Below are 20,746 nucleotides of genomic sequence, written 5' to 3' on the forward strand. Positions count from 1 at the left end.
TTTATATGTGCTTCAAACACATAATTTGATTAGATTTTTGGGTAGGTCGGCACACATGGCTGGCTGGACTAACTAATTGATGTTTGGGCTGTCTGCATCCTGCAAGTTTGCTAAGTAAATTATAAGTCTTCATCGTCATTGCCATCGCCATGCTCTCTTGCCCCATCTTGGTTGCAATTCAATTAGATCTTAAAGCACACTCTCAAGAGCAACAGCAACAATGGGAAAGTAATAAAACACAAAAATCCCCCAGTATTGGTTTTTTGTTTTTAAGCACATAATTTACATTAAGTATGTATGTACATATATATATAAATAAACATGCAGAGATTCCATGCAGGGATGGATTGGTTGCCACATGTTGGCCTGGAAGCTATTTATTGTAACAAAGATTCAATTTCAGTGAAATGTATTTCAAAAGAGTTTATATTTTGAGTGCTTCTTTGAATCTTTAATTACTTATGGAAATTTTACGACTTGTTTTAATGGATGGCGGAAGACCCAGTAATTTGAATATAACTCTGAAAAGTTTACTTTTAAATTTATTGAAAATCGGGCCAGTTTCCGTCATGAATTCTGAATAAATTGTTTGAAATTTGCTTTCAATTCATTTTTGGTGAATGTTTCCCTTCATTTTCTAAACCTAAAACGATTCGCAAAGGCAAGTGTTATTCGTTTACACAGATGGGAAGATAAAATTTAGTTTTTGGATGTCGTTCTTTTTAGAAGAAAAAATATTTTTGTTATTTATGCGGTTTAGAAAAAGCCAATCGAAGTATTGTATCGATAAATGTAATTCTAGAACTTACATGCGATTACTACTCAAGTGTCATTATTCAACTAAGTCGTGGGAACAACAACAATATTGTTTATGTGGCGGAATATATGGAGTGGAGGCGCCATAAATATCTTAATTCGTCCCTGTGGTACACAAACAAGGCTCTGACCTCTTGAGTTCACAATCTTGATAAATGTGTTACAAATCCTTTAGTCCTTCCAACGAAAAACATATTTTTCTTCACAAGCCATTGTCCATTGTTTGCTCTTACCGAAAATTGTCATCACAGTTTTGTGACCCTTTTTTTTTTTTGTTGTTTGTGTTGTGTGTGTGTGGGAGGCAAGTTGCGTTATCCTTTTTTCGGGTTTTTTTCGATTCGTTTACTCATTCATTCGGAAGCGGCTTAAAACTGTAGCTGCATGTTGTTGAGATGTTATTTTCGAACAATTTTCTGACAGAAGAAAAAGTAAGCACTTTAAAATGGCAAAGAAGACGAAGACGAAGCCAGCCAGCAGAGGGCCAAGAGGATTTTTCACTTTGCAAAATTTAATTTGCGTAAAGGGAAACTACATACTCGCATATGTATGTGGGTGAAAAGTAACTCTAGAGTCTAGAGACTAGAAAGATAGGTGCAACATCTGTGTACATGACTACATACATACATTCATACATATGTATGTACACAGAGAAGAGATTGTATGTTCCTGTACATGGGCTTCAAGTTTCCGGCGTGTAAAAGCTTTTCCTTTTTGGCTTCAGCTCCGGAAAGAACGACCTAGGGTGTGGGAGAGTGCGGGGGAAAGGAGTCGACAGCAGGATCCAATAGGGAGCACCTACATGTTGCGCTTTCCTCTGGTTTTCAGTACACTTTTCAAAAGTGCAACCACATACAAGAAGATACATAACCATACGAGTGAGTGTATGTGTGTGTGTGTGTGTATAGATACATATGTATGTACTGGGATCTCTGAGCTACAAATGCGGCCATAAATAAACATAAGTTGTCGCTTGTTTCGTCCCTCCACCTCCTTCCCCTGACACCATGCGTCGTCTTTATATCATCTTATGAACACGAGCAACAGTTTTCTTCTTTTCTTTTTATTAATATTTTATTTTATTTTCATTTTTTTTTTTTGTTTCTCATTGGATTTTTCATTTAAAATTGTTTTTTTCATTTCTTTTGTGTTGTGTTGTCTGTGTGTGTGCCTTGGCATTGTTATAGTCTTTTTTTCTTCCGCTTGGTCAACGATTGGCAGGAAGTTGGGCAGAAAGGGAGGTGAGAGAAATGGGTGCCGAAAAGGTGCAGTTTGGGTTGAGCATCTGCTTTGCGTAAAGAGAGCCAACACACAACGTGCCATTGAAAGTTGGAAAAAAGTTTTGGCTTTTGTTTATTAAGTCTCAGGCTAAAACCTTTTAAAAGTTTCCCCATATATACATTTAGATATAGAAATTTGACATTTCTAAAGTTATTTGCCAGTTTGTTTCCCCAGTTGGACAACGAGAGCCGTTCAAGCGGTCCAATTGAAATATTTCAAAGCTTTTACGAGCAACTTCCGAGGATCTAAGAAGAAAACTGGGTCTTTATTTACATTTATATACATATTTACCTATGTTGATACATAGGGAAGAATACTATGATCTTTTGATATTTATTACGTATACGTTGCTTGTTGAATATTACAATACATAATTGCATAAATGTTTTAATAGCCAATTCTTTGATTCATGTGGCGTTTCCAGCTTTTCGAGTTTTAGCTGATTAATTTCACTGGGTTGACCTCCTTTTAAGTTGATCTCAAGATGTACATATCTATAGCAGATAGAAGCACAAAAGGCTTGTCATTTATTAGCGTAGTTAGCTTCTGGGTTTGAAAAATCACATTTCAATGACTTCACACGATTTTAAATTTAATAAACAAATCCAATATATTCTTGCATCAAGTGTATAAGAAGCATTTGAATCAAAAAATCTTGAGACAAAATACTAATTTTACTTGCCATCCATCATCATAATTAGAATTAAATGATAACATCTGCTTATATTTAAGTGTAGTTCCGGAAAAATATTCATTTGTATTCCTCCTCAGAAAAAAAGAAATAAATGATTTCAAATCAAGTTTTAGCAGGTAAAATATATTCTTGTCTCGAAATATATTTTGACACCAAGTCAAATTGCTTTTGCATAAGTGATTGATTGCTTATTAAATAGAGTATAATCCAATTTTAGCCTTCGATTTGTTGAACTGCTTGAAATATGCCCAATTATACAATTAATTTATCAAGAAAAAATTTCTTGGGCTTGCTCGGTCTGCTGCTGCTGCGGCTGCTGCTGCTTGTGTTTTATTTTTAATGCTTTGTGACTAATTGTGGGACATTTGTCTAAATGATGTCTAGATGAAAATTCGGAAAATGCTGCAAACGCTTGTGCTTAAGTACCCGTAGTTCTTGTTGTTGTTGTTGCTGCTGTCATTATTCGTTTTTCACTTTGTGTCACACACAGAGAGTATATATACATAGATGAATATACATACATATATAGAGATACTTTTGTGTGTATTTGAGCTTATGATGTAGATAGGAATAATGTGTTTCCCGCATTTTGAGTCAACTCGTACACAAGTGCGATTGTGACAATTTAGAAAATTTGAATATTTAAATATGCATATGTCGCAAATGAGTTTGTTTACTTGTTTGGCCTCAGTTTTATTTATCGCTTGAATTGTATGAGTTTTGTTAGACAGTTGCTTGACAGCCAACAGTCGTGTGAACATTTATTCAAATACCCTATATACATACACCCCAATGAGAGGATATGTCCATGTACATAGATGTTTCTGACCAAAAAATAAAACAATTTATTATACTAGCTTAGATGAAATGACTGCCAAATAGTCTACCAATCTATCCTCTTGAAGACGTAAATCATTCACATCAATCTAGTGGCTTAATGCTTGGATTTAAAACTAATAATATTGTTCGATCTAGTATCTTTCAGTTTGGTATCTGCTAAGCACCTTTAAGTAGCCTAATATTTATTTATTTAATTCCTAGTTGCTCTTAGTCTGTCATTTATTCTAGTATCTTTGGGACTAGCATATGTTTATTTGGTTTTAGCTCAAGATCTCTTCATCTTATACATTCCATATTGTCAACTATGTATATCCCCTGTTCATTATAGAGTATCTCAAAGTTGAATTTACTTTGATTTAAGCGTATGCTGTTTTTTTTTTTTTTGAGCTATGTGTGGCACTTACATATATCTTTACGACTTTTGCGGCATAGTTTTTTGTTGTTGCTTTAAATAAACGTATTGAGGTTGCCCCCTAACAATTTCTTAACTTGAACCAAATCAGGCTAATACAAAGTGCAAATTTACCTCGCAGTAGTTGTTGAAGTAGACGTGGCAGGCACTTGACGTCATCGTCATCACCATCGCCATCATCATCATCATCCACAACAACAAGAACCACTGATAGCCTTGGGCTTGTGTTTTGTGTCCACTTCCTGCAAACACATTTATCTGGGTGGTGTGTGTGTGTGTGTATTCGAGTCGCATTGTCCTCGTTGTTGGTTGTTAAGTGATTTCCAATGCAGTTGCCGACAGTCCAAGTAAATTTGCATAAATGCCAAATGGATATGGGTATATCAACTACAATTGTCTAAGTGTGTGTGTGTGTGTGTGTGTGTGTGTATATATATGCATGGATACACACACAAGTATCTACATACACATATGCATCTGCTTGATTGTTTGGGTCTCAAGTAAAAAGGCCATGCATAAAGTCATAGGCCAACCAACACAACAAAAACTTGAAATTTACGTTTTGGTTGTTTAGCATTTCCACATTAACCCACATGCCTGGTTTTCTTTCGTTTACCTTCGTTTTTTTTTTTTTTTTGTCTATTGTTTATTTTGCAATTTCGCCTTTAGCCCAAGGCAGAAGAAATTCACATTTTTTTCTTTTATTTTTTTGCATAATTATCGTATAAACGACTCGGTTTATACGACCCCGCATATATTTACGTACTTAAAAAGGTTGAAACTCTCCTGATATTGTCGGCCCCACGATGTATGCTATATTTATTGTATCTTTAATGGTTTGCTTCGTGCGGCCATTTAGGTAAACACTTTTAATTGTTGCCCTTAACACATGGGCTTGGCATTTTTTCTTGTCGGATTTTTGTCAATTGACAGTTTAGTTTAGCTCTCAGTTTTAGTTAAGTTATCGTCACAAATTGGCAACAGGCAGCAGCAAGAGCAACAGCAAAAAGCAATCAATGCGCCAAACGAACTGGAACCCTGGGAAATCGTTTCATTTACTCGCTGTGTTTTCAGTTTTCTCTTGTTTCTTTTTACAAATACCCTAAAAAAGTGTGTGCTGTGGTATATACACCTTTTGAGCTTATCTTTGTTGGAATTGACGACTTAGCAACATTTTTTAAATTCTTTGAAGTTATTAACAGAAGTTAAAGTTAGTACAGGTCTCTTCTCATGACATCTCTATCTTCATCATTTCATGTATTTAAAATCAGACTTCTATAAATATCAAGGGTATATCTACATTCGTTAGTACTGAAAGTTAGCCTGTTCCTCAATTTTTTCCCACTTTTATCTACACTGCCATGTTGTTAATTGCCGAAATGCTCGGTCGCAAGTTTTTCTTTTCGGCCGTCTTGTTTTTTTATTTTGTTTTTTGTCAGTTTTCGGCTTATTTGCTTCGTAGCACGCGCCGTTTAACTGCCACGCGCAACAAATTTACTCAAAAAAAAATAACAAAAAATGGAAAAAAATAAAAAACGAAACAAAAAAAGAACGTGTTTAAAATTAAATTGAGAGAAGCAACAACAAGAACAAATGAAAATCGTTTTAATGGGGGCAGCAGGCAATGTAGATAAACGTTTTGTTACAACACATAATCGCTGTTGCCGGTGTAGATACCGAAACCATTTTCAACTACAGTGAAGGCTCCTGTAAAATGGATATTATCAATAGGAAATTTAGAAAAAAAATATCTACCTTCCGTTTGGCGGGTGTCTATTACCAAATGCAGAGAGAAAGACACTCAAATGATACAGTGAAAATCCGAGAATCTACTCTATTAGAAAGTAGTTGGTTCTATAATGTCCTTTTAAGACTTTAGACTAAAGACGCAAAGAGGAAACAGAACTGACGTTCTGTAACTCGATTACTTCAAATTATATATTTCATTTTAGGACTTCTTAATGCATTACTTACTTTGAATCTCATAGGCTTTGAAAGTGAAAAGTTTTCAAAAAGATTAAGGAGTGGATGTGTAGATAAGTATATTAAGTAAGGATTGGGTTAAATTTATTATCATTCTTCCAGAAAAATGTAGAAAGATGTAGAATATCTTTGAATTATTCCAACTTTAACAAAATTATTAATAATTTAAGTGAACTTTATTGGAACTCAGCAGAGTTTTTTTTTTTTAATAAGAGCCATTAGCTCTGTTACTTTTATTATATATCACCTGTAAGTTAGGTTATGGGAAAACCTTAACTGTATCTAGCATCTGCTGCGGCTCTTGTTTTTTGTATGTGAGTGTGTGTTTGTGTGTGTATACAAACGTATCTGCAATATCTTTGGGGTGGCTGCTCTGGTTGTTTCTCTACGTTTTTACGTATCTTTTCCCACTCTCCTCTGGGTTACGTCTCTCTCTCACTATCTATTAAGCTCCTTCCTCATTCTCTTTTTATCTACTTTTGTGCGGTGGTAACACGGCGGTGTCTCAGCAGCAAGTGCGTATAACATAATTGCGCTCTAATTTAACGCTAATGGATCTCAATCCATCCAGCTGACAGTTTATCATTCCGTCTAATTAGAGGGAAAGGGTATGGAGTTGGAATTTATTGCGTGGGCCACTTAAAGTATTTGACTTAACTATTTATTTATAGCAGCGAAGGCGTTTACCACTTTCCTCTCTTTCCCATTCTCTATCTAACTTTCTTTTAAGATATTTTTATCCTTTTTGTTTGAAATTTCCTCCACTTTGGCTTGACTGGTCAACTAGCTAAGCCACCCGCCACCCTAGTCACCCACTCAATCTCCTACTACTCCCTCCCTCAACGAGTTGTTTCAAGGTCAAAGCAAGTTAAGTAAAAATATTTTCTTAGACAAGAATTTCCACTGAGGTTTTTCTTTAATCTTGCAAAATATTTATTAATTTTGAACCGCTGCTGTTGGAGAATTGTTTCTCTTCTTGCCCACTTTATTTCTGTGTTCTTTAAGTTAAATTTTAAAATTTATGAATAATTTCATTTGAACAATCGAATAAATGTCATTGCCTTCAATTTATTTGCAATAGAAAAATTTAAATCTTTGGCATGCCCGAGCAAATCTAATAGATTATAAAATAATTGAATTGACTCTCAGTCTGGAGAACAAAAATCGAAAAGGAAAAAATGAAAGATAAAAATAAATAAAAATCAAAAGACGTCAAGTCTACAAGTGGTATACGACTTTGAAGTACCCTGTAAACTAGAGAATATTTTCAGTACTTTTCCAAATTAAAATTGAATTTGATATTTTAGGCTTTTTCTCAAATTGAAAATTTGTTATTTTATTTATTTCCTTTGCCAAAACAGACTCTTCTCACTGCACAGTAAAGGGTATGCCAACAAGAAACCGCAAATGTGTGTTGGAAGAGGAGGCTCAACAAAAGACTTTGAGCCAAAGCAACAGCGAAAGGGAGAAACTGGCTGGGAGAGTGGGTGAGAATAGATGGGAATGACAGAGACAAACGTCAAAGGTTAACTGGCAAGTCGTCGCCCCAGCTGCATAAATTGTATAGAATTGAAAACGAAATTTGATATATGTATATACACATATGGGCGTGTGTGTCTGTGTACACGCGGGAAAAACTGGCTAAATCTCTTGTGAGTTTTCTGCGCGAGCTATAAAAATTCGCATTTTACTTTATTTTCGTTTGGACAGCTTAAAGCGTTTCATTTTCATTTTATATCCCTTTGCCTTTACAAAATCCCTTTCCGCTCCTTTAGTAAGTAAGTAAGCCTCTCATTACGCATACGACATGTGTATCTACTCTACGCTCTACCTGGGCGCGTTAATAAATCAATACTTTGGGCCTTGTCTGTTCATATATTTTGACAAACATTTCGTACTTCTTTTCTCTCAAGCTTGATAACCTTTTTACTTTAATGCCAAATAAAAAAGGGCCAGCAGATTACACACCTTAGGCCCCCGTTCCTCATGCCCCACCCCCATACGCATTCACATATACATAAAGGTATTTTGTTGCCCTTAAAGTTGCGTGACGAAGTGAAATTTGCGCCAAATACTCACGGGACTTGCTCGCTTTTGCCGTTGTTCTCTGCTCAGTTCAGTTCGGCTCTTCTGACATTTACGATTGTTGCCAACCCAAAAGTCTAAACCAAAAGCAAGAACCTCATCAACATCAACATTATCATCATCATCGTCATCTTTGTTCAAGTGCCAACGGCGCCCTGAAGTATGCCTTGAAATTGCTTTGATGTATATGCCATATTTTCCTGTCACAATACACCAAAATACACACACATACACACCTACTATGTACATACACATATTTGTATATGTCCGCTAAGGACAATTTTGGTATACCTCCCACTCGTATAACTTGTCTGGCGGGTGAACTTCTTTGGCAAGGGGGTTAGCTGAAAATTAAGTGCTTGTCGCGACTTTTTAGCTGCCACTTTGATGCATTGACCGGAAAGAGATAAATTTACAAGGAATAAAGAAAAGAAAATTGTAACAAAATATGGAAAATTGTAAGAAAAATGCTATAGCGGAAAACTAAGAGAAAGAATGAAACATATGCAACGGAAATTATATATTTCGTATACTCATGAGACATTATTTTCACTTTATTGATTATCGAAGGTTTCAGTTTAATTCATATGAACCAAATTTTGCCCTAAGTTGAAACAGAATGAAAAATCTTCAGCTAAAATGGTTAAACATTTGCTATTTTCTTTTCCAACTCTTCGAAAATTATTCTTAAGCATAGAATTAAACATACCTGTTTAAACTTTCGATTATGTTCTTACCAGCAACAATTAGTTGCAAATACAAAGTTCTGCGGATGTTAAATTAAACTGTCAAGTTCGTTTAACGCACTAGCAAGTCTAATTAGCTGGAAACTTTTACTGTTTCTTTTTTGTTCCTGTCTGTTAGTTTAGTTGTATGTCATATTATGTTGCAATAATGTCACAAATAGTTTGGAATTGCTGATATACATATCACTTTAACGTTATACGATGATAATATCTAGCAACAAAGTGCTTAAACTTGTGTGTGTGTATATTGACGAGTCAAATGTTTACTTTATCGATACATATCTATTGGACGAGTTAATGGAAATGTCAGTTAGAAAGTCTAACAGGTTTATCTATTTGCCGCATTTTACTTTTAGCCAATTTTCATTGCTTTTACCTCTATTCTGGTTTGTTCTTCCTTTAATTTCGATGCCTTTAACTCATTTCCATATCTAGGCTTAAGCTTTCATTATGCATTCTTGTTGGCTTTGTTTTACCCTCTCTCTCTTTCTCTTTCCTTCCCTCTACCTCTCTCTCTCTCTCTATCTGTATTTTCTCTTCCTTTTTAATTTAAAGTTACTACAGACTATACTCTTGCCAACTGCGCCTGCTTTTGGCAAGGTACTTCTCTTCTCGTAATTTCCTTTTAATTCCCGTTTTATGGGGGGCAACGGAAATTCGTATTTTAATTATGCATATCATGAAAATGCTTTTTTGGCGTACACTAAATTGTCTTGTATCATGAAACAATTTTTGGTTTTGGTCATTAAATTCAGAAGCAACAAACACAACAACAACTTATATTGGCAATTGCCAAATAAATAAATAAATGAAACCAAAAATATTTATTACATATGAGCTCTTGTGTGTGTGTGTAAGTGTTTTCCACAATTTCCATTTGCCATTTCCGTTATTGCTCTTGGTCCTGGTCTTCAGTTTGCCATTGCACTTGAGCTCATGGATAAGGTGTATATATAATCTATATACAAAAACTAATGCAAAATTGATATCGGCCCCTATTCGATTAACACTTAACCCAATTCAAATCACACACACACACGCTCTGAGTTAAACAAAAAGGGGCAGAGGGGTAGAACGTGTGGGAGGTCAAGTGGGTTTTGCCCTGGCACTGGACATTTACTATTTATGTATCTATCTATGTACATATCTATGTGTTTAAGGCCACGCCTCGACAACTGTTGATTAGTTGGAAAATAGAGGCCAACCTTAGGACAAAATTACAAAAAGTAGACCGAAAGTCGCATCTACTTTAACTAATTATGCATAATGAAGTCATGTTTTTGCTGTTTTTTTCTTTTTTGGGTCAAATTTGAAACCCACGCACAGGTGTTATTCCTTGTCAAGTTGATTTTTTGTTCTCCTTCTGTTGCTGTTGACGTAATTTGATAGTTTGTTGACAACGTAGCCAACAGTTGGCCATCTCAATGTATCATGTGTACTTCAAGGTCGAGGTTTTTTTTGGTGTTTTTTTATTTTGTTATGTTATATGATATGCCAAGGACATACATAAGCATTAACTCTTGGGGTTTTTTTCTTTACCTGATTGCTGTTATGATGTGAATGAATGCAATTTTCGCTTTGAACTCGAAACTCAATTAGCTTGAAAGCAACGCCAGAGTGCTCTAACAAACAAAAACTAGTTAGGTCGAGAGATAGCGAGTGAGAAAAAAGGTAAAAAGGCTAAGAGAAACACTATTAATATGAAAAACCATCGCACAGGATATATGTATGTTTGAACATACATACAAAAACACACATGGACATCTATAAATATATGCATGAGTGGTGGTGGTGGCGAGTCCTGTAGCACCTGCAGTTGCAGTAAAAATGACATTAAAATGAAAGTCATATATGCAGCACATGGTTAACTTTTCAGCGCATAACTAAGCCATAATCATTTTATGGCCAGCAGCCATAACAGAGAAAACCAACAGACACATTTGTACAGCTTATATGTAAAAGACAGGAGTCAAGGATAAAATTTGTAGTAGTAGTAGTAGTGTGCGATATAGAAATAATAAAAAATAATAGTAATGATGATGATGTCAACATGTGTAGGCACAAGGCACAAAGACATGTTGTAAAGTGCACTTGATTGAACTAAAACATATTCCTTAAAATGAAATCTATCCCCGCTCCCTCTTGAATGTTTCATTAGTAATTCTGACTGCTAAAATCAGAAGCCAATTGTAATCCAACGCGGTGGAGAATGGCACACAATTTGCAGAAATTTATGTAAATTTGCCTCACTTAGTATAGGAATTGGATTACAGAAGGCAAATGCCTTTATTCATTGAACTAACCATAATTTGAACAAACTTGTTTGTTGTTTCAGTATTTACGCATAGCAGATTTTTGATGCCAATTAGTAGATAGAAATTTTGTAGTTATCAGCAAATTTATCCCTAGACCCCCAACCATTTGGCTACTCGAGTATTTGATTGGTTCTTTTTACAACCTAAAAGCGATTGAACTATTGATTTTTAACAAAATTTCTCAGGTAGCAGATACCTTGAAAGCTTTCCAAAAGACCATTAAAAATGACTTACAAATGGGTAAATCTTCCTTTTCTAAAATTTTCTGAAAATAACAAATGATTATTTGTAAAATTCTTTTGCATTAAATTGAATCTCTAAAAAGTAATCAAGAAAAAAAAAAGGATTTCAAGTACTCTGCTTAAGTCAAGAATATTCTTTGATGTTGCTTTCAGCTTGAAAAGAAAATGAAAATATACAAAGGACTTTATACCCTGTAGTTGTAGTGTATTATGTGTTAAGTTAAGTTAGGCAGAGAGTTTATGTAGACAATTTAAAAATTTATAATAAAAATGAAATTGTTCGACTGTATTTTGATTTCAATGACTGGCTTACTCTGCGTATACGTTATATGTACATGGCTGACAAGATTTTCGTAAAGTTATTTCTTCAATTAAGTTTTAGTACAAATTCAGTTGTATTTGTCTGTTACTAAAATCGATCGCTCGCAATTCATAGTCCTATTATATAGTTATCCGAAAAGGGTACTAACTAACTTTGCTGCAGGGTGTATAAAAGTCTATAGTCAAAAGGTTAATTCGAGAAAGAGTAGGTAAATTTTGACTTTAGCTTATTTTCCAGTATTCTTATTTTTAGTTTTTCATTCGTGTCTGTGGCCATGGTATGTGGACAATGGACACACCATGTCTGTCTCTCTTTCTCTCCGTCTCTCTCTTTCTGTTTTCCTTTGTCTAGCTTTCTCAGTCTTTCTTATTACTTAGCAAACTATTTTTAGTCTGTTGCTTGTGTTTGAAAGCAATTTATTTATGCATTTGCTTTGCTTTGCATTGCATCGCAATGCGGTGCGGTGCGGTAAGGTGGTGCTGCACTACGGTGCGTTGCGTTGAGTGAACCACCTTGACCCACTAATTGCTTATGTCTCAGTCGTTCAGAAGCAAATAGTTTTCGACGTTTTTTTAGTTGTAAGTCTCGCGCCCCGCCCCTCAGCTAACGTCAGTTCAATCAATAGACACTTGACTTTTTTGTAAGTATAAAAGTTTGTCGGCAAGTGAAAATCAATTGGCAGGATGTATTTATATATATATTTTCCTTCTACTCCTCTTGAAAAGGAAGCATACAGAAAATATAATAACCTTTATTAGTTGTGTAATTTTATTTGAATATTTATATTTATTTGCCCGACGTCAGACCAAGCCAGACCAACAGCATTTGAGTCCTCAGGCAAAGTTGAATATTAATGAACTTAATTGAAAAAGTTCGCTTTTTAAACAATACCAAAAAACAAACAACAAGTGGAACAACAACAATAGCAACACTCAACAGCAACATCCTGCTGGTTACCTCATCTTGCTCATACAACTTTCCACATAGCCCAATCATCGTCCTCTTGGGGTAAAAAATTAATTTTCAAATTACATCAAATACAAGTGAAGCATTTTCGAAGGGGCGGAGACGGGGCTAAGATACCAAACTGAATTAAGACCAGAAACCAAAGCCACGCCCATCCCCATCATCGTCATCAAGAACTCTCAATAGACAATTTACATAATTATGCATATTTAACAAAAAACCAACAAAAAAAATTATAAATATTTATGTTAACTAACTTGCGGTTGATTGTGTGTGTTTTCTTGGAATTGTTTTGAGAAATATATTCCTTTTCACCTGGTGAAATGCCTTTGAGTTAACCATTAAAGTTGATTACTTTTAAGATTGAATTTGCGGTATTTGTCTATGATAAAAGCTATCTATCGCCCAACAGATTATCTATTTAATATTTAGAATGCCTCAAATTTGTTATAGTTTGTTGGTTGCAAAACGATTAATAACATTCGTTGGTTGGTGCTGTTCTAGTTATGTCATTGATTTTGTGAATCAATCTTAATAGAGTAAACTGCTTACCTTTTTAAATTGATCGAATGTATTCGCTGTCGTTCAGGATTACTGATTTTGTAATCACCGACGATGACTTTTATTGAAAGTTTAGTAAACTTTAAACTAAATCCAAAGTAGCTAATTTCTATGTTTTACTGGTTAGTTTCTAATTCTCTGAATATTGGTATCGATTCGTGCTTTGTTCTAGTATCCCACAACGTTTTTAGATCCAAACCTTTATTAAAGTTCCTTTTCAGAAGCTATGAAGATTATAGGATTCGATTATATTAAGATTCCAATTCAATTTAAGTAGAAGGACTAGAAAATTCACTTTATTTCAATAATTCAGTTTATTCAACTAACTCAGTTTATCCTTTAATTAATCATGGAAGATTGGACTTCAAAATATTGACATTTCGGAGGGGCTTAGACCACCCAGATCAATCCTGGATCCCAAAACGACATTAAAATGTATTAAATTAACTATAGCTAGTTTTTATTAGTTCTAGCTATAGAAACTGAATATCTTATAATGTAATTTGTGCAATGATTTTTCATATTAATCTGTTATTTCGGGTACAAAGCGATGCTGAAATTTAGATTTATGTCAATTATAGTAATTTTAATGCAATATTAGATGGCGTAAAGTAATAACTTAAATTGTGATAAATGTATTATAAATTGGTTGAAATCATTGAAATAATTTTTCTTTGACCTTTGCTTTTGTTTATAATTTTAAAATTTTCTATTTGTTAATGTGTTGAACGCGTCACCCAAAATGCAAGTGAAATAAATGGTTTTTGTTTCTGTTTTTATGACTTTTTTTTCGTTTTAGTTTTGTTTTTAGTGTTTTTTTGTTTTCTTGCTCGTAAATTATATTTGTTGTTGGAGCGCTCGTTTGGCGCCCCCCACAAACTGCAAATTTACGAAAAATTAAAATGAAGCTCACGTTCATCGCTGCCGCTTCCAACAACAAATGGGGGAATGGGCAAATGAGCGACGAATGAGCTGTGGACAATCCAAATCTGAAATTGTGCAATGTTGAATCACGCGCACCACTCTATGGCTTTAGGTTTTGTGGTGGCGGCGGTTTCGGTGGTGTTGGCGGTGATGATGGCTCCCTTGGGCATGGACAACGACAGCTAATTGCCGACTAAATGACCAGCAGGTGGCATCAGCTAGCCACCAGCTCCATCAGCCCCACTAGACCCACCAGCCAGCCTCAACATTGGCATGGCAGCATGGCCACTGGCACTGGCAGTGGCAGTTGTTACCTTTTACCTGGCCCCCGAGGTCAAATGCATTCGTTGACAAATTACCAGCACACCCATGTACATACATACATATATGGAGACTCATATGGTTTTCATTTGCTTGGTGTTGCATTGCAGCTCTCTTGCATACAAATACATAATCTTGTATGAAATTAGTTGTAAATTGATTTCACAAGATTTCATTTGACACTTGCACTTCATTCCAAATTTTTGATACATTATTCTCTGAAGACATTAACTGAAGGTTTTTTTTAATTCAGGGAAACTTAACGAAATAATCAAAAATTGAAATTCCAAGAGATTCATTGGGTTTATGGATTGTTTATTTGAAAAGTTGCTTATTTCTCCAAGAAGAAGTGGAAAAGAGTCGTTTTCTTGAACATGCTTGAATTTTTCAGTGTTAATTAATGAAATTCTATCAATTTAAAAGCTAAATAATTGTTTTTTGGTCTATTTCTTTACAAATAATTAAAATGATTGCAACATTTAGAAAAATGTAGTTATGAAATCTACCATGAAGTCTGTTATAACCAATTTCGGCATAACAAATCCCTTTTTACATGCTAGAAATTTCACGGTTGTTATTGTTATTTTGTTTTTGACACGATGATATGAAAATAAGAAATTATAAAGCATCGGAATGTCAAACTTTATATTCATTAACTTCAGAAACTTTTGAAACACAGTTTCTGAAAACAAAATGATATTACTTTCTAAAATAAAAAATTATTGTGTAACTTGTTAATCTCTAAGTTAAACTAAATTGTTGGTCAATGGCAAAAAATATTCAAAAATCATTTTGTTGGCAAGTTGAATGTTAGATATTTGTCTAGACATTTTGTTTTATAGAAACTTTGCGAACTTCTCAGCAGCTTTTGTTGCTAATTCCGAAACGTGACATTTAGCAGTTTGCCCCCAAAGGACACTTAAGGGATTCTTTGAAAAGGATTAACGAGTCTGCATGGGCACCAGGCAAGGTGGTCATTCAATAGATGAAGGTATACACATATTTACTTTTGAATAAAATGGTTGATTTGAGTTTATGGCAAAACTCCCCTCCTCCACCAATTATCTTTGTACGAACCGCCGCATCTATCTATGTATATAACGCATTCGAAATTTTATGATCAAAGCTAATAATTCATCATTGAATCGAAAAGGAAAAATCTATTTTTATCTTTATATAACCCAATTTGCTGATAAGTTCCCTTATAATTGAGTTTTCTATTTATTAAATGAACATTGTATCTCTTTCCGTTTATTGCAGCACAAAAACATAAATAAATAATATAAATAAACAATCATGTCGAGCGATTCAAGTCGTCGCATACAAGTGCCCGATGAGCTGAAGGAGGTTCTATTGCAATTTTCGATTTCATATTTGGTTGAACAGCCGCCAGATGTGGTTGACTATGCAGTTGAATATTTTGGCAAACTACAGGCAAATCGTCCAGCCACCACTAATACGGAACATAATACCGATGATCAGCTGAGCATTAACTCACAGGACGGTGATGGTGAGTACTAGAGAACTAGTTTAGTTAATACCTACATATAAGGGTATAAAACTTGGCTTTAAATTGCGTGTCCTGTCATTGATTTTTTTGGTTTTTTGCAACTATTTCTGGATTTATTTGCGTCAATTTTATGTTTCTTTTTGCTGCGTGTGTTGCAGTTTTTCATTTTATTTTTAGTAATAGTTGTTTTTGTGTGCTTCGTTTTTCTACATTCCTTTTTATTTTAGTTACTTCCGTCATGCAATTTGTGTTTTTTGACGTCAGCAGTGGCTGATGATAGTTGATTTATGCTGTCACATTCTGGCCAGGGGGCCCAGAAAGTGAATGATGGAGGGGGTGAGGAGAGGGCGGGGTTTGTTTAAGGTAAACTTAATTTAAAGAGAGAAAAGTAAGCAAATCAAGAGCAAAAAGTTTACATTTATCTTTACGGAGGGGGGTAGAGTGGGGTTGTATGAAATTGAAAAGTTTGCCATTTCTTTTATTTATTTACTTTTTGTTCTTCTTTCTGGCAAAGTGTATCTTATTATTTGTATTTGTATCTTTCTGTGTGTTTGTGTGCCTTTGTGGTGTGTGTGTGTTTGGCAGACAATTAGCTCTCTCTCCTGGTTTGGTGATGGTCACGCATATGGCCATAAATCTTTGCAGCAAATTAAATAATAATGATGATAAAGCTTTTGGCCTGGCTTCAATTCTGTTCTCACTTCTACTTCTACATGAGCTTGCCCTCTGCTTCAGCTCTATATCCCTGTTGCTGTCTTTCTTCCTTCCTTTTGCGTGTTTATCTTCCGGTTAATCAAACACGCAGAGCCCTCCAAGGGATGCCCTATGGGGAGGGCCAGCCTGCTATTGCTCCTGTTACTACTTCTCCCCGACATCCTCCTGCTACTCTTGTGTTTGGTTCCAGTTCCTGCTTTTGGTCCTGCTCTTCTGCGTTTGTCATTAAAAATCTATTAATTGCACACACACACAGCCGAGGCAGACTCTCAAGAGCTGGGCAAATAATGATGATGTCGGGTCGATGTGATTTGTTAGTGGTTACTGCCATCCCTACTAGTTAGTTGGTTAGTTAGTTAGTTGGTTTAGTTAGCCTGACATTTAATTGGAGTTACGGCTTTGTCTCACCATATGACCTGTTATCCCTTTCACCCTTCCATCGGCCTCCCTTTGCCATGTCTGTCAGTCATCTGGAAATTGCTCACTGAAGCCCTCAAAATCCTCTCCTCAATCGAAGCGAAAGTCCATTCTGTGTTCGCTTCTACGCAAATAGAGCAGGAGCCAACACTCATCCAATCTCGTTTCCCATCTGATGGTCTTTCATTGATTTTTTCCGCTATGTATTTTTATGCTTTGATGTCTATTTATGGTTAAACAAATTATATGTATATAACAGAGTTATGTATATAGCATCAGCAGCTGAAGTAGCCAGTTTCTATTCGTTCTAGGAAACTCAATTTTAAATTCTTGTCTCAACTTTAAAACAAAGTCCTCTGAAAAGTAAAATAACAATTTTTGTGGGTGTCAAAAATGTGGTTTTAATAAAGGTGTGTGTGTGTGTTCCTTTTGGTCATGTGGTACATTTTATAAACACAGCAAGAGAAAAAGAGAAAGACCAAGAGAGAGGCTGAGGCCAGCAATCACAAACATGTAGGATATGCAAACCAAGATGAGTGAGAGAGAGAGAGAGAGAGAGCAACAACAAGAAAAAAAGGCTACCTCAGCTTACTGAAGCATACAGGCCGCTCACTTACGCTTCACCAGACACAACCAGCACATATACCACGCCCCCTTTCTTCTATATACGCCCGCCTTTCTCTGAGTAACATTTCAACATTATTGACATGCCAGCGGCGTTTGTCGAAGGACTTTTAGCTTGGAAAAATCCAACAGTAGTGGAGACGAACCTGAACGGATATTGTTGGCCATCATCGTCATGTCATGTCTCTGCCGCGTTGTTCCTGTTGCGCTTAACAACAACAGCAACAACAACAGCAGCAACAACAACAGCAGCAACAACAACAACGAAAAGAGAAAAACACAAAATTGTTCATGTTAATCAAGACAAAGCAAAGTGTTTGCTATTTATACAATATATATATATATATACATATATATGTATATGGAGAATACTGAAAAGACCAGAGAGAATAGACAGCGCGTGAAGCTTTTCATATAAATAGCAGCAGCCAACACGAGCATCCCATGTATGTAGATGTGTGTGTGTGTGAGAGTTGTCTGTTTTGTGTAGCCTACTTACAGGCACTATTTCCGCTTTGGTTTGATGTGTTCTGTCACCACCGATTTTCCTGGCTGCTGTGGCTCCATTGACAGTTTTAGTCGCTTACCAGACGTCACAACGTTCACAACAGTTTTACGACAATCAGACAGACAGACAGACAGAGACAGACTGACAGACAGTCAAACCAGTCAGAGTCAGTCAGTCAGTGTCGGGTCCTTTTTTATTCATTTATATTCAGTTAGAGTTGTCTGTCTCTCATCATCGTCAAGCGTCATCGTCATCGTCATCTCGTCAAATCGTCATTGCTGCTGTTGTCGTTTTCTCTTCATCTCTTTCCGCTAATGAAATTAATGCTGGCAACTTTTATTTGCCGTTCTTAATTAAATTTTTCTGGCACTCGTCTTTCTCTCTCTCTCTCTCTATTTTTATAGTGTGTGAGTTTTCGAGTTTTCAAGTGTGAGTGTGTGTCTTTTGGTGTGTCTACTTGTCTGTGGCATAACTGTCGTTTTTAATTGAAATAGTTTGTCATTTGACTGCCAAAAATAAAACTTATGTGAATGATAATTGCAAAATCTTATAAATAGTAATAAGATTCACATCAACACATTATAATTTTTTGTGTAATTAAAGTGAAATTAATATCTAAATAAATGTGAAAGATTAACTATTGAATAAAGAACTCGTCCGTAAAACGTTCGACTTTTAGCTATATCGTTAGTGAAGTGTAAATTCCAAATTTTCGAATCTAAAAACACTTGATCTCAATCACTTTCTGAAATCTGCTTAGTTTAATTTTGTTTTGCTCTTGCCAACATTCTATCGGTCGGCACGACTAAGTCATAAACAAGCCCTATAGCAAAATCGGCAATATTTTTTATCAATATCACAAAAATCTTTATCTTTTATATAGACTCTTTAATCGCTTATAATATTTGATAAGTATTTTATGACCTGACAGTACAATAAATAAATATACAGGTTGAATATATGAATATTTGTTCTATTTGTTATAGAATTCAAGTCAGCAAGAATTCATTATTCTCTATAAGATCAACTTACAGGAAACAAATAGTCAAATTGAAACAATAATAACTTAATTTCATCCGCTTTTGTTCATGCCAAAATAATGGGTCCTGGTTGAAAGAGTTTTCCAAAGTGTTGAGTAGAAAATTTGCAACAAAATTGATTCATCTTTAATCACTAAGCAAATTGAGGGCTTTGGCAAGTGGAAGTTTACTTTGCCTTTGACCAGACAAAATGTGAAAGGTTATAATTCAGTTAAGAAGCATTCGTTAGAATTAACATGCATTCATTCAATGTACGAATTGAATGAATGAATGAATGAATGAATGACAACATGGAAAACCAATGGGAAAATGCATTTCATTTGTGCTAAGCTGATTACATACAGAATGGACTTTGTTCCAGTTGAATGAAGCACTTACATTACATCTCTCTCTCTCCCCCTCTCTATCCATTTCCACAAATGGAAGACCACAAATTCACTTTGAAAGAAAACTTTGAAATTTTGAAACTAAATTTTTGATCTCTTCATTTCGATGAACTTTAAGAAGAACTTCCGTTTTAAATCAAATCAAATGTGACCTCTAGTTGAGATAGTAGTAGAAGACATTGAGTGAGTGCTTCAAGTGACCAACAACGGATGTGCAAGTGGATGGCTGACTGTGTCTTAAGTAAATACTTAAACCAACCGCCCTGGAGATTGGCTCTGATTTTAGCTATATGTGCATGTGTCTTGGTGTGTGTGTGTGTGTGTGTGTGTGTGTGTGTGTGTGTAATTGCATCATTAACTTGACACGTCTCCTTGGCAACTTGACACGATATCATCTAGCTAGATTCAAACGCACATCTGAACGTTGATGGCAATGCAAACATTTTGCGAATCAGAACAAAATATCAAATATGGCGAAGGCTTCCAACAAACTAGTCAAGTGTACAAAGTGTGTGTACATACAAACTTATATATATATAAATATTTATTACGCATACGCCGCATATGCACTCTGACGGGAAAGCTGAAAATGCGTGAAGGCCTTGAGTTACATATAGTTTTTAGTTTCGCGTGCGTGTGTGTGTGTGGTGTGTGTATGTGCTTTTTTTTGTGTTTGTTTTTATGTTCAACTCTGAAACGTGTTCATGCCTAACTGGTTTTCATTACAACAAATCTTGAAATTAACTAAAATAGAAGCAGACAATATCAAATTTGTGGCAAAGTGAACGAAAAGAAATAACAAAAATCCAAAATCAATTCGCAACTTAACAAAATGTCTACCCAAGTGTCTGGCAATTTATTGGCTGCTGGTAAGAACAACAACAAGCAACATTATGTATGTATTACGTAGTCATGTTCAGGTCAAGCAAAATGAATAATTACTGCAATTGGTTTATGGTTCTGTCTATCACAATCTTGTGAAGTGGTTCTCTTGGCTCTAGCTCTGGCTCTGCCCCTGCCTCTGTCTCTGTTCCTGCTAATG

General features: G+C 35.3%; 1 protein-coding gene across 5 annotated transcripts in view; it reads left to right on the plus strand.

Moving 5' to 3' along the window:
* Positions 1-20,746, plus strand: part of Pka-R2 (cAMP-dependent protein kinase type II regulatory subunit) — a 41,604-nt gene that overhangs the window by 11,425 nt on the left and 9,433 nt on the right. For 4 of the 5 annotated variants that reach the window (XM_068291445.1, XM_068291444.1, XM_068291446.1 and 1 more), the window contains one exon: positions 15,766-16,015. In XM_068291445.1, the coding sequence (XP_068147546.1) occupies positions 15,802-16,015 (214 nt within the window). In that variant the 5' untranslated portion in view covers positions 15,766-15,801. Of the gene's footprint in view, positions 1-15,765; positions 16,016-20,456; positions 20,574-20,746 lie in introns of those variants that run through there. The other variant, XM_068291448.1, reaches the window with a different exon arrangement.

Source organism: Drosophila tropicalis, unplaced genomic scaffold (genome assembly GCF_018151085.1).
Source record: "Drosophila tropicalis isolate 14030-0801.00 unplaced genomic scaffold, ASM1815108v1 contig_593, whole genome shotgun sequence".
NCBI lineage: Eukaryota > Metazoa > Arthropoda > Insecta > Diptera > Drosophilidae > Drosophila > Drosophila tropicalis.